Source organism: Larimichthys crocea, chromosome XVIII (assembly GCF_000972845.2).
Source record: "Larimichthys crocea isolate SSNF chromosome XVIII, L_crocea_2.0, whole genome shotgun sequence".
Classification (NCBI taxonomy): Eukaryota; Metazoa; Chordata; class Actinopteri; family Sciaenidae; genus Larimichthys; species Larimichthys crocea.
This window is the reverse complement of record NC_040028.1, coordinates 14,360,431-14,374,169: the sequence shown is the minus strand read 5'-3', so window position 1 is coordinate 14,374,169 and position 13,739 is coordinate 14,360,431. Positions and strand designations below refer to the sequence as shown.

Here is a 13,739-nt window from a genome sequence, read left to right as displayed (position 1 = left end):
CAAAATGGTTCTTGATTAATGTCTCTTCATTTCCATCAAGGAAAATAAAGACTTCTCGCACTTCAGGGTAAACAACTTCATTAAATCAATTAAGAGAGTCGTTTGTTGGTGCACAGCACTAGAAACAATCCTTTACACATCACAGCCATGCTAAAAGCAAAATGTTCATGTTGAAAGCATGTCTGCCCTGATGAATGTGAAAACACACAAATAATGTTCAAATGACTCCATAACAGTTTTAGAGGGAGTTTGTTTTGCTCCATATGTTTCATTGTCGCTTTGTGGATGCATTCGCACAGACATACCATCGATAACCTCTTTCTGTACGTCAGACTCACCTGTTCGAGGGCAAATATGTGCTGGTTGAAGTAAAACTGGATTTGCTCGTTTGCAATATTGATGCACAATTGTTCAAACGAGTTCTTCTTGAAGTTTTCAAATCCAAAGATGTCCAGGATTCCCACATTCATGCCGCTCTCTGCGGCACTTCAAAAGGAAGAAAAGGGGACAAACAAACTTATTCTTCTATGTTATGGAACAAGCGAATCCCCAGCAGCCATATTAATTGATAAAACTTTAATGATAATCCAAGTTCAACCCAAATAGAGAGACTGGTCTGGACGGCATAGTAGTGTGATGAGCAATCATAAACATACGCTTTCAAAAAGAAAGAGCTTCTTAAATGGTTTTATTTTTCGGTCTCTATTGATTTAACCTCGAGTCATTTTCAATATCTGCACAAACAATATTCATTTCTACAACACAGCATGAGGATTTAACGGCCTGCATTTCATATTCAGGACTGCGAGCTGCTACTTTTCATGATAAGTCATTACCCACTGTATGTAGAGGTCACCTTTAGCCTGTGCTACCGGGTTATTAATGGCAATAAGGAAACGGCAGAGATGACTGGAATGCAGACAGGAACTCTGGCTTTTGAGAGACGACTCCTTGACAGTCGACGCTCATATTTATGAAGGAATTCTTTTGGATCAATGAACAGCCTCTTTGCAGTCTCTCTGAAGTCTTTTTAATCATCCGAACATTATTTTCTCTGCAAGAAACTCTGTATCAAAAATTTATTAAAACTTTTTTTTGCTCTCCTTTTACTTGTCTTGTGTTTGCCCATTGATATTCTCCTCTGCATGTTTGCATCTACCTCTACAGACTTCAATAAAGGTCAACTGAGCTTCGCAGAAACTCCTCGTGATCGCTCGAAATAATCGAAGAAGAAAGAGGAACCGTGAACGTCTGCACAGATGTTCATCACCAGCACACACACTTACCAGATATTCATGTCAGGCTGCAGCAGGGAGTTGATGCGATTGACTATCCAGCTGAAGAGACGTCCGTACAAGGCCTTGGACATGGCGTCTCGGACGTCTGCAGCTTTGTCCACGGTGTTGGTGCGGATGATGGTCTCGCCCCTGGTAACCACACACTGGGAGGTCAGCGCCTCCTGGAGCTCCTCAGGGCCGATGCTGAGGAGCGACGCAGCTACAAGGAATGATGAAAAACTCTCTTAAAACACAACTCAAGTCTTTTAAAAATCATCCACCCAGAGAAGATCCACAGAGTGCTACAGAGTGCAGTCCTCACACAAGGAGGAATAAAACATAAAATAGCCTCCTTTTTTCTAATCTAATCTAAATCACAAAACAAGCTTGCTCCTCTTAGGGGAGACCATTAAACCTACCTGTTTCTGCAGCTGAAAGAAGAGCATCGCTGAGTGTTACAACACACATTGCCTGATGTTTTGTATCTCACCGTTCTCTAAGGCCTCTGAGTTAGGGACTTCACTTTTATCGGTCTGGTGTTGGGATGTGATGGCAGCAAATTCAATATTGCCCGTGTTCAAAATGGCCGAGAGAATTCTGTAAACGGAGTTGACCTCCTAAAAGAAGACAGAAGAAAAAATACAAATATCATAACACTGCATCTGCGACTGAAGACTCTGATGTTTGATCGAGTGTTTGAAGTACCTCTTCGGTAAAGCCGATATTTCGGAAGCACTCCTGAATTGCGTCAAACTGCTCCTTGTACAGTTTGCTGGAGACAATGTCCTGCATGACTTTGCGGTGCTGACTGTCGATATACCTACACATGCACATTACGGTTATCAATGTCATGTGTGGGAGGGAAACAGTGGCAGCAGTATTAAAAAACAGTCAAATTGCTGTGCTGACCTGGGAGGCGTCTTGTCTGGTAGGCTGTAAGTCTTCAGCTTGTGTTCGTGGTAAAGTCCAGCGTATATGTAATAAAATATGTGGAAGTTTTTCTCCCCCCTGTAAGAAAACAAACCCAGTAGTCAGAAGTATGACAAAGGGAAGTCCAATCAGACCAATGAGCCTGAGCAGCACATACGTAGCCTGCTTGATGACCCTCGACTTCTCCAGCAGGTACTCGGATATCTTGGCCCCGATGACCACTCCGGTCGGTGTGAACTTCATCTCCAGGTATTTGCCGAAGCGGCTGGAGTTGTCATTGATAGCTGTGCAGGCGTTTCCAAAGGCCTCTACAAGGGGGTTCACCTGCAAGATCTTCTCACGCAGCGTCCGATTGTTTGCCTGAGAACAACAACAACATGTTTGATTTAATAAACTACAATATCATTTTGAGATAGTTTAGAGTTTGTACAGTATTCAGCACTAGTATGAACACATTTAACAATGAGTAGATGACCATGGTGCTACTTTACCTTTCCCAGGAAGGTAAGATGTTGAACAATCAAATGAGCGCTTTCTGTTTTTCCTGCGCCGCTCTCCCCACTGATTATGATACACTAAAACACAGGGACACAAGTCTAGTGACTAAAGCATCAGGCAGGGGGGTATTTATAATAAATTACATGGGTATCCAGGTAGATGTCTGGTAGAGAAAGATGTTCACCTGGTCTTTGCAGAACGTCACCATGCCTCTGTAGGCTGCATCTGCAGTAGCAAAGATGTGTGGAGGGTTGTCAGTCCGCTTCACACCGTGGTACAGCTTGGAGAACTAAGAGAATGCACATGCCTACACGTTATTTTACAAACACAAACACAACCCCCATTTATTAAAAGATCCCAGATTTTAGTTTTGTAATCATTCTTTATATCAGGTTTTTAACATTGCAGCATTTTAGTTTACTATGTTAACACAAAGTACAGCTGAAGCTGAGGGAATGTCATTAGTCAGAACTGAAATGGTGACCTAATGAGGGATCACAGATGTTACAGTTATTTTTGCGGATGATGAATGTCGTCACCAACTTTCAGAAAAATCCATCCAATAGCTCTTAAGACATTTCACTAAAAACAAAGCTTTGTGATGGCGGTAGAGAAAAAGTCAGGGGATCACCAAAGTCAGTAGAAGTCAGCCTCTGGGGACAATGCATTAAATAGTTGTTGAGATATTTCAGTCTGCAAAGTAGACATCAGACATCTATACTAGGCTAAAAAAAACAAGGCTAAACCACAGTGTTTGTGCTGTAAAGCTGATTTGGATTATTACTGTTAGAAGAAAAAATCAAAATTAACTGATGAGCAATCAGTCACTATTTCCATTGTGAATGGGAAACCAGTGGAAACGTTTGTGTGACTGGTCCGTAACAAACCTGGGGAGAGTAGATGCTGAGATTCTGGAAAGGATTGAGAGCGATGAGTATGTCACCAACATAAGTGTAGACCTGCAGCTCATCATACCTCTTCTGGAGATGGCTGATTATAGTCTCCTGCAGAAAGAAACACCCCCACACACACACACACACATAGCATCAACAACACTGTACCTTGGTCAGATCAATGCATGATGAGATAAACACATTAAATCTTACCTCATCTAAGAACTCCAGGTTTACCAGATCATCATCAGGACAGCTCTCTATTATGAGGGTTTTACGAGTATTGATCCGCTCGTGCCTGTATGAAGCCAAGGACATGATAATGCCTCAGAAAGCTGTAAAGTGACCACCAAATGAGAAGCTGTAGTTTGACTGGCTGGCTGTAAGAGCCAGTAAGCCAGTCACTTCCAAGGTTTGTGTGAAGCCCTTAAAGCTCTCCCAGGGGACACATCTCCCATTATCACAGGCTGTGATTGCACTTCATCTGTGTTTTGACCTATCACTCTCAAATGAGCCCCAGTGGGCAGAGGTCAACACAGAGCCAGCTGGATCCACGGGACTGTGGAAATCCTCAGGGGACAGCAGATAGAGTGTGAAAGAGAGCTAAAGAGGGATGCGTCTGTGGATGCCTGCTGCTTTATGTGTCTATATACGATGTGTGTGTAGATATTCATAGTAGACTTCAACATACGGTGGCAATCAGCCATTTATATGAAGTGATACTTCATTAGTGTCATTAAATCCCATGAAAAGGCCAAAGCCAGCACTGAATCTATCATACTAACATATACTGTTTGTGGAGCCAAAGCTGGAAACAGCTTATTTCTCATCATGTATAGTCATACAGCTCTGGGCACTTTGGTTTATTTTCAGTCAGTCTCATAGACACCATACTGCTGCTGTCAATACACACCAGCATTGGGATGCAACACCTATTTCTAAATCCATCACTACGTTTGTGTACAAGATCTCCCCAATCTCTCCACCAATAAAGAAATTAGTAATGTAACTATAATTTCCCAGCTTGGGATAAATAAAGTATATCTATCTATCTATCTATCTATCTATCTATCTACTATCTATCTATCTAGCTACATCTATCTATCTATCTATCTATCTATCTATCATATCTATCTATCTATCTATCTATCTAATGTATAAATTTGTTACTTAGCACCTTCGAATGACAAGCTCACGTAAACAGGAAGTCAATGTAGCCTCAAAAAACTGCCAGAAATAATGACATATTAAAGTTCATCGAAATACTTATTATATGTAAGTCTGTATTTGTTTTATTTAAACACACATACAGTAAAGAGAAAAGTGTGCTTCAGAGCGATGAGTATTTATACAGCAACAAACATCCAGTCATGCTAACGTAAGACTGTAGTGATTTAGCATAATTTCATCATTTGTAATTTGAGGTATATTCTGTCACTTCTGTGTTTTTATTAAACAGCCTTTTAATCAAGTGTGAGGTCGGATATGTCGAGACACCAGGAAGTTACGGTGGCTTAAAAATTCAGTAAAAGTTCATCTCTACATAGAAATTAGTTTATATTGTGCAGTATATTTTGTTGTAGTGATGTGTACGTCTCCATTTAGAATATTTATAATTAGGCCAGGTTAAAACTTGGATGGAAAGAGTCTACACCAAATCCATTATTTTAAGTAATCTTTGCTAAATATTCAAATGTATTAGAAGCTGAGTAGGGAGGTCAGATTGCAGTGAAAGGCAGACTAATACATTTGGTTTTGGTCTTTTCATGTGATTTGATGACAGTTAAGAGAAAAAAAGGAGAAATATGCTGAAAAAGTATCCAAATAAAGTGCAAATACAATAAAATATCTCACTGTAAAGCTGTATCTATGTTCTATTATAATAAATAACCCCAAAAATATTGTAGCTTCAGGTTAAGGATGCCTTTGTGTTCATTTTGTATTCTGAATATAGTGTAAATTCACCAGCACAGAAATAAAGTCACATGCTCAATATGTGGTCCCGAATACTCGTCACCGTGTCCCTTTAGAGGAGGACTCAAGACCTCTCGCTTCTACCTCTCTCCTGCTTTGAAGTAAATCACACTATTCCACCTACGGCAGCTACTTTTAAGTTCTCTATGTCTTTATTCTTATCTGGAGTTATTGTGTGCTGATCTGTGGCATGAGAGACTAAACCAGGCGAGCCCAGTTCTCGCCCTACAAGCTCCTAATCCCATTATCCACTTTCACTGTGGACAGGAATTCAGGATCAGGCTCAGGCACAGACTCTCTGCACACTCTCGGGAGTAAACAGAGCTGGCACAACATCAAGACTCTCAGTCAAGGGCAGGTTCAGCAAACTCCCTTTATAATGAAGATTAAGCATTTCCAAAGTCAGTATTTCTCGGAGACTTTCGGCTCTGTCATTCGCTGCCATGAGAGTGTCTGTGTGAACTATTCATCATGACACATTTTATGATAAAATCTTATTAAATGTTCCTCTCTGTCTCTACATATCTATAGATCTGTATAAAACATAAGAAACTTTTATATTAGCTGCTGTAAAACAAGCCAAAAGAAGGCAGCACAGCTGAAATCAATCTGGAACAGGATATTTACTCCATCATTGGTTTAATCACACGGGCGGAGAAGTGCTTTATACAAAGGAGTCCCCATAACAATAGTTGCCACATCCACCGGCCTAAATGGCATTTATTAATCTAAGGTTAGTCAGCACAATCACTCCTTCTGAATTAGTCACACTCCCCTAACTTCTCTTTAATCATATACTGTAATGTCCATTACTGGAGCTCATCATCAACTCTGAGCCCTAAGAAGATGAGACCCTGCCCCCTACTGGACAGAAAACATATCACCGCTCAGTCAAGCTCTCCAATGACAGCACACAAATAAAGCAACCAGCGTTGTCACTGCAGCAGATGTAATAATGAAAAAAAAAATCAAGGTTTCTTACTTGGTTTTGGTTTTGCAGCCCGCTTCTTGCTGCTCCTGGACGAGAGCGGCTAACTGCTGTCGGAGTGCTACATCTTTGCCGTGGGCCTGCTTGATGAAGGGATGCTCCAGGAGGTGGGTCACAGATGGACGTGCCTCGAAATCCTTTATCAGACACCTTAAAACACACACACAAAAACAAAAAACAGAGGAAACTTTGACACACTTCAAACGGACGAAGCCTCTTCAAATCAGAGTGAATTCAAACAGCTAATCACCTGAGCATTGTGGATTTGTCTGGATCAGTTCTGACACCAGCAGGGGACTCGTTGCAAGTGTCCTTAAAAGTCTGGGTCACTAATCTGCCATGCTCTATCTGAGTACCACATGGTCACTATCACCATGGCCCCGAGTCCAAACAAGCCCTGCTATGGCACAGCACGCAAGAAGTCCTATCTGTGATGTGCAGTGTTTGCCAATAGGTGATGAGACTTCGTGATTCTGGCCAGTGGCTACAACTCAGCATCAGTTAGCTGCTGATACACATGGTTGCAAAATATTGACCGTTAAGCAGCAAAGGCTCAGGAGAACAAATGTGGAGAGAGAAAATGATGAAATTACAAGATTTGTTATCCACACCTGAACTCAACGATGCATCCATCAACAATCCGCATTAGTAATGTTCAATGTACTTGATCAAAGTCTGTGTGTGTGTGTGTGTGTGTGTGTGTGTGCAGGAGCTACAATGCCAACAACTGCAGGCCGAGGCGAGATAGTAGAAAAATACCAATCTAATTCCTACCACCTAATCTAGACTGAAACTCTGTTTCTTTTATCAGTTTGTCTGGCTCTGAAAGTTAATTCCATGAATTCATTAGCGTCAGGACATTAAGCAGAGGTTGCTGCTATTAGCAGGGCTGTGCTGCCGGGATGCTGAACGGCAGGCCACTTTGTCACAGAAGTCAGCTCTTTGGCTGCACAAGTGCAGACACTGGTGATGGATTCATTATCCTGAAAAACACCCCCACCAACCTCAGTTTCCCTTACACACTCACACAGAGGCCTGTTAGGGCTGAAAGGGCTTCACAAACAGTCTGCAAACCTTGATAACATTGTCCAGCCTCCCCACATTGAACTCAGCTGGGCTTTGTTTGAAGAGATTACTTCTGATATGATATCACGCGATCCATTAACGCAGATTACAGAGCTGCAATCCGAAACGGAGCCAAAGAAAACCATTGCAATTACACAAAAGTATAAAAACTAACATCACTGTGGCGTGTCAGTACAGTTGGCTGGTCGGTAACTCAAGTGGGACAAAAAAAAGACCTTCGAAGCAGATGGTCTGTTTGTTTTTTCAATTACTCCTTTTCTGTTATTGCACTTCGCTGCGAACCTCCAACATAAATGTTAGCCAGAAAGTGTACCTACACAAATAATTCTCCAAACAAATTGAATTCTATTTTCTCATTATGGTTCAGACTCACACACCTCTGCGCGGTAGATATTAAGGTTGTATATTATGAGCAACTATTACAAGCCACCCCTGACATTATTAGCTTTGCACAGTGGAGCAAATGATAAGTTATCCCGGGCCCTCAGATAGACCTGATAACTCAGGCGAATTAGTTTGTTCCTCTGTGGCAGATTTACACAAATGAAAGACAATGAACAGAAAGACATGAGGGTTGATAGAATCTGGCTATAAAATATCAATTTCAATTCCCTTCATGTTTACATGCACATTGCCACCTGCTCCACGTGCTACTATACTGTGCAGCCGTTACAAAACATTATCCATGCACATTTTGTCTTTTCATACAGGACAAATGTAAATGTTTTGGAATTTTTAAGCAGCTGTTCATGACACCAGTGAAGTCATATGAATTTATCATGTTGTATATATTATAACAAAAAGGTGTTCAACATTACTTTCAGTCACAGATTTAAGATTTAATATACATTTTATCAGGTCAAGAGAACCAGGTTGAGAACTAGAGGCTGATTGATTGTTGATATGTATCAACTGATGATATTGTATCTAATGTATTTTGTGTCATCAATAGTGACATACTGAATATCAACATGTAGGAAAACATGCCATAAAAAGGATGAAAAGTTTAATTTCATGTTTAATATACTTTTAGTTCAATGTTTTGTTCATACTAAAACATACACATATATGTAAGTGGGCGGTGGCTGTTGGGGTGTTATTGTGTGAAGCACTTTGTGTTACAATGTGCACAAATGAAGGTTGATTGATTGATATAAACCGTTTCCTCTAAAGTTGGAATAATTTAGTTTCCAGACATATTCCTCTTTTTATTTTCTATTTATACACATCTGGTTAATTGTGGTTGTTAATTGTTCCACTGTGGTATGTTGGGAAGAGATTGATCAATAACGTTTTGAGAAGATACACTTTATCTATCGAGAATAAATCACATTGTCACAATCATCATCGCAACTTTATGGGCAACTGTGTATTCACAGGTAGATGAACAACAGTTCTCTAAATACTTTAAACCTAAACCATCCCAATCTACAGCAGACATATCGCACCAAATCATTATTTATTAACCAAACTCTTAATTAAATGACTCAGGGATTTTTACCGTGACAGTCCATGTATGTTATGTCCATATAGAGAAGTAAATAAATATCAGCTGATATGTTTTGAAGAGTTTCATCAGTTCTTCATTGGTCTCTCTTTGAAACATGATTTATGTCTGTCTACTCCCTGCTTTCACAACCCTTTTTGGAAAATAACTTCTTCTCTTAAAAAAAAAGTATTAATACAGAAAGAGGACAAAAGTTGACAGGTTGAAGTTAAAAGGACACTTACTGGCCGATGAAGTGGCAAAAACTTCTGCACCATTGGCCTGGATTTCGTAATGTAGGGGAGGGATTTCTGAAACAGAGTCACACAGACGGAAATTCAGCACAATATTTCAAAAACAGTGACTTTATCAAACACATGCAAAATGACATCATGATGATCATGGCTGGAAATTAAAGCCTTTCAGCTTGTCTCCTGAGTTAGCTGACAAATGATCGCTGGCAGGCAGAGTGTGACAGTCAGAATCCTGTGAGAGTTTCTGGTCTGAGGACAAGCTGGTCGGGGTCCAGGTCTGTGGCAGCCACAGAAAAAGTGACAAATGATAACAGCTCCTCCAGTGTCTGGCAGCAAGCATCTGCCATTGGGAGCTAAAAGTTATGGGAGCTAGTTATACCTCTGTCAGCAGCATTTACGGAGGCCATCTATAATGAGGCTAACACTTTTCAAGTGCACACGATGACAGGAGGCAGGTCTGTATGAGGAGCCAAGGCTGGACGGGCCTGAGTACAGTCATCTTCACAGGGAGCTGCCAGTCTGACAGCTGGAGGCTGAGTCTTTTGTCAATGTCAGGCAAACAGTGACAGACCTGGTCGAGACATTTATTAACTGTGCTAATTAGTTCACACGTGTTGTTTCAGTCAACTAGAATATGAAATCTCAAGAGTAAGAGATATTTGGATTTTAAAAAATGTTTCATTCTGTTTATCACAAACAAACCAGAGGTAGCAACACATTAAACAACAACATATTTGACATATTTTTAATGTATTTTTCTCTCTCTTTTTTTTTGGAAGGGATGGGAGGACGTTGGGGTACAAAATCTGTCATTTTCCGCAGTGCTAAGTTAGCCGAGTCTTTGATAAGGATTCAGACAGGCAATCCTTTTCCAACGTGCAGATCAAAGCCAGTAACTGACTGCTTCAATGCAACCTCTAATATGAGCCTGAAGACACGTTCTCGCCTTGATGTTGTACCATATTGCTTATACATTACAAAGTCAATATAGCAGCACACTGCTGATAACACTGTCAAGTGCGCTCATTGTGCTTAGCAAATTCAGGCAGTTTTTTTTTTTCCCTCTTTCAGTATTTGTGAGAGTGCTGGCTCACATTGTAAACACAAATGGCTTATTCAAATCTAGGTCCAGGCAGAGCTTGTACTGTCAGACGTTCTTGAGTGGATTGAGGCAAAATCACAGGAGGTGTCAACAGCACTTGACGGCTGTAACTAAGCCACGAAGGAAGACAAAAATCAGGCCAATGCAATATTAGAATAAGATACTTCATATGGAGAATTTATAATTCCTCTATTTCCCATATGATGTAGTGTTAACAGTGTTATTTTTCATTCAAGAGATTCTTCACTGCACAATGTTGCACAATGCACTGCCACTTAAAATCTTTCCACACAGCTCTCTATTAATATGTATGAAAGAACTGCTGTAAAGGGTTTGGACCAAGTCCACTCAACCAGACAACATGACGTCTTTAAGGTGATTAAATTGCCAAAACAACACACAGCAATGTTGAGTTGTTGAAGCATAATGAAGAAAAATCTAACTATGCTGTAAATCTATCTCAAAGTGTCCTTGTATAACTTTCTTGGTGCAATTTGTAATTTATGCTGACGAAATTGGGGCTGGGAAGACGAACAAAAGCAAAAATTTGTGTGCTAAAGCAGAGACACAGTGGCCTTTATACAGGCTTAACACAGAATGAGCACAGAATCCAGAATAAAGACTTATTCAGCGGATGGACCACCCGCTTAAAATTTCAGCTCATCCATCACCACAGCCAGAGCACCGGCGCTTCTTTGCGCACACATGCATGAACACGGAGAACTACTACTACATTTATCATGTCTTCGGCTGCCACAATGCCAAATGCTGCAGTCCTGGACACCATGCAGAGCAGTAAAATAACAGCATCAAAGGAGGAGATGTTCAAGCCTTTACTCATGATTGGAAAATCATCCAACCAGCCAGTGATCTCCTATCAGGGGTCAAGACTGCATCAGTGTCTGATGATGGGGAATCGGTGACATTAAGGTCTATGGTTAGTGCACTCTATCCAAACAGGCTTTTTAAAGACATAAAATGGAAAAGTTTATGTGAGTTTGTTTAAATGTTGGCTGGACTTCACAGTAACAATGAGCAATTTGTGGAAACCTGGCAGGCTCTCCAAATCATTTCTGACATTCATTGTGCGAAGTTGACAAGTTATCAATCGTAATCATCCAGAAGCAAATTGTTTCACTGTTATTGATGACATTAAAGACTTTTAAAACAATGGCTTTGCCAAAGGCTCAGTGAAAATATCCAAAAACAGCAATTTATTAGACACCCACATCTCGAACTTGACTGATCTTGTAATATTTTGGATAGATAGTCGATAGACGTGTTTTTCATAATTTCCAGAGGATGAATCACAGATTTTAATGATCTCCTGACTTTTCCTCTTGTACTATGAGTTTGGCATTTGTGGTTTTGCCTGAAATGTCTTGACAACTATTAAATGGATTATCACAAAATTTGGTACATTCGTAAATAGGTTTGGGAATTTCTTAACTTTCCATCATGTACAAAAATGTTAGTATGCTTAACATACTAAAAAAGCAGTCGTACATTTTATTTCCTAGTTTTCTCGTTATAACAAGTTAATTTCATCTGTTTTCTCAAGATCTCAAGTTATTTATTTAAATAATTGCAATTGCAACGTTTTCCTGCTCTTCCGACATTGCTAGACTGAATGATGATTCCTGCAGTTATTTAATATACTCGACTATCTTTTTCTTTTCTCGAGATCTTAAATTAATTGTTGTTGTTATCTTGGGAAAACAAAGTTTCGTTATCTTGAGAAAATGATCCTGTGATCTCAGAATAACAACATTTGTTAGAAAACAAATGAAATGAACTCGTTATCACGAGAAAGTAAAATGTATGAATGTGTGACTACTTAGGGCTTCTGTAAAAATAAGATGGTGAACATGGTAAATATTATTCCTGCTGAATATCAGCATGTTATTATGTTGTCATTATGAGCATGTTAGCATGCTGACCTTGGCATTTACCTTAAAGCTTAAGAGGTGCGAGCATGATTGTAGTAAAGATACATGTGAAGCAAATGGAAGGTAATTATTCTTAAGAGAACCAGCTTTGTATCATTACAGGTGATCAGTATATGCAAATAATGTTTATATCCCTCCATGTTGCAAACAATCAGAGCTCCCCACTCATTTGTTGGCAAAGGTTTACCAGATGACACAAAACAGCAACATGAAGGGAAGGTAAACATTGTTCATTTACATATACTATACACAAAATCAGCATACTTTCCCTTCAACATTTCTATCTACGTAGTTCAGTAATGCATGGGTTTCACATATTATTTAACACACAGGCACAAGACGTTATTTTAGTTCAGTCCAAATCTCTTGAAAGATTTCAGTCTGTGTCAAAAACACCAGAAATTGTGATGACATCCTCCACCTCTGGCTGTTCTGCTCCAAAGATTTTATCTCAGGCTTTTTCCACGAAGAGCTGTCTCTTAAAGCACACCGGTCTGGATTTCTCTCCCCAAGCCTCATGATTTGATTAGTCTTTCGTGCCTCTGACAAGCCATCATTTACTTCTGTCTTCCATCTCAGTCAGACAGATGCACATACTGTTAAATATGTGGCTAATATCTACAAGGATCTGGCTGAATAAACACAACCTTGGATGTCTTTGCCAATTGCCTCTAACCTTTACAATACACGTTGCACACACTTTGGTTCGACTTTACATGGACACGCCAGGCCTGTACAGCATAGAGAGCATTGATGCAAGCAATTAACCTTCCTGCATATTAAATATCACAGACAATCTTTGTCTTGAGTATCTGTAATTAATTTTGCACTTGATGATTTTACAACTTTACCCTCTGACATGCTCCATTACCTTCATCCATGGCCACCATGGACATCACATATCTGTCACTGTAACACACTCAATTACCTTTGATCACAACAAAGAGCAAATTCACAAAAACCTTTCATTGAACTTAAAATTAAGGTACAAAAAAAAATAGCAGAATGATCTACCTGCGATTTAAACATATGCATGCATCAACGGTCATGCATCAAATATCAGATATTTCTGAAGCACAAACAGACCATGCACCAAGGTGACCCTAATTCATGGAGCTCATCAACATCCCCTCTGACAGATATCAGAGCTCCTCTTATCGTTTATAGCCGCCTGCTGGGATGAGAATCATTTCCAACTGTGCAGGTTTCCTGTAGCACAACCAAAAAAACTGTGGTAACATAATGGCTATCTGCTTCTAGCCCATGCAGGCAAAGCGGTGATAGCACAGAGGGTTTATTTGA

The 13,739-nt window shown here is 40.0% G+C and overlaps 1 protein-coding gene across 2 annotated transcripts in view; it reads right to left on the bottom strand.

Moving 5' to 3' along the window:
* Positions 1 to 13,739, bottom strand: part of myo3b (myosin IIIB) — a 62,271-nt gene that overhangs the window by 35,393 nt on the left and 13,139 nt on the right. For both annotated transcript variants that reach the window (XM_027290785.1, XM_027290786.1), the window contains 12 exons: positions 9,378 to 9,443; positions 6,555 to 6,710; positions 3,812 to 3,896; positions 3,593 to 3,709; positions 2,890 to 2,994; positions 2,699 to 2,782; positions 2,365 to 2,567; positions 2,187 to 2,285; positions 1,983 to 2,097; positions 1,768 to 1,894; positions 1,287 to 1,497; positions 339 to 486 (listed from right to left, as the gene is read on the bottom strand). In XM_027290785.1, the coding sequence (XP_027146586.1) occupies positions 339 to 486; positions 1,287 to 1,497; positions 1,768 to 1,894; positions 1,983 to 2,097; positions 2,187 to 2,285; positions 2,365 to 2,567; positions 2,699 to 2,782; positions 2,890 to 2,994; positions 3,593 to 3,709; positions 3,812 to 3,896; positions 6,555 to 6,710; positions 9,378 to 9,443 (1,516 nt within the window). The remainder of the gene's footprint in view (positions 1 to 338; positions 487 to 1,286; positions 1,498 to 1,767; positions 1,895 to 1,982; positions 2,098 to 2,186; positions 2,286 to 2,364; positions 2,568 to 2,698; positions 2,783 to 2,889; positions 2,995 to 3,592; positions 3,710 to 3,811; positions 3,897 to 6,554; positions 6,711 to 9,377; positions 9,444 to 13,739) is intronic.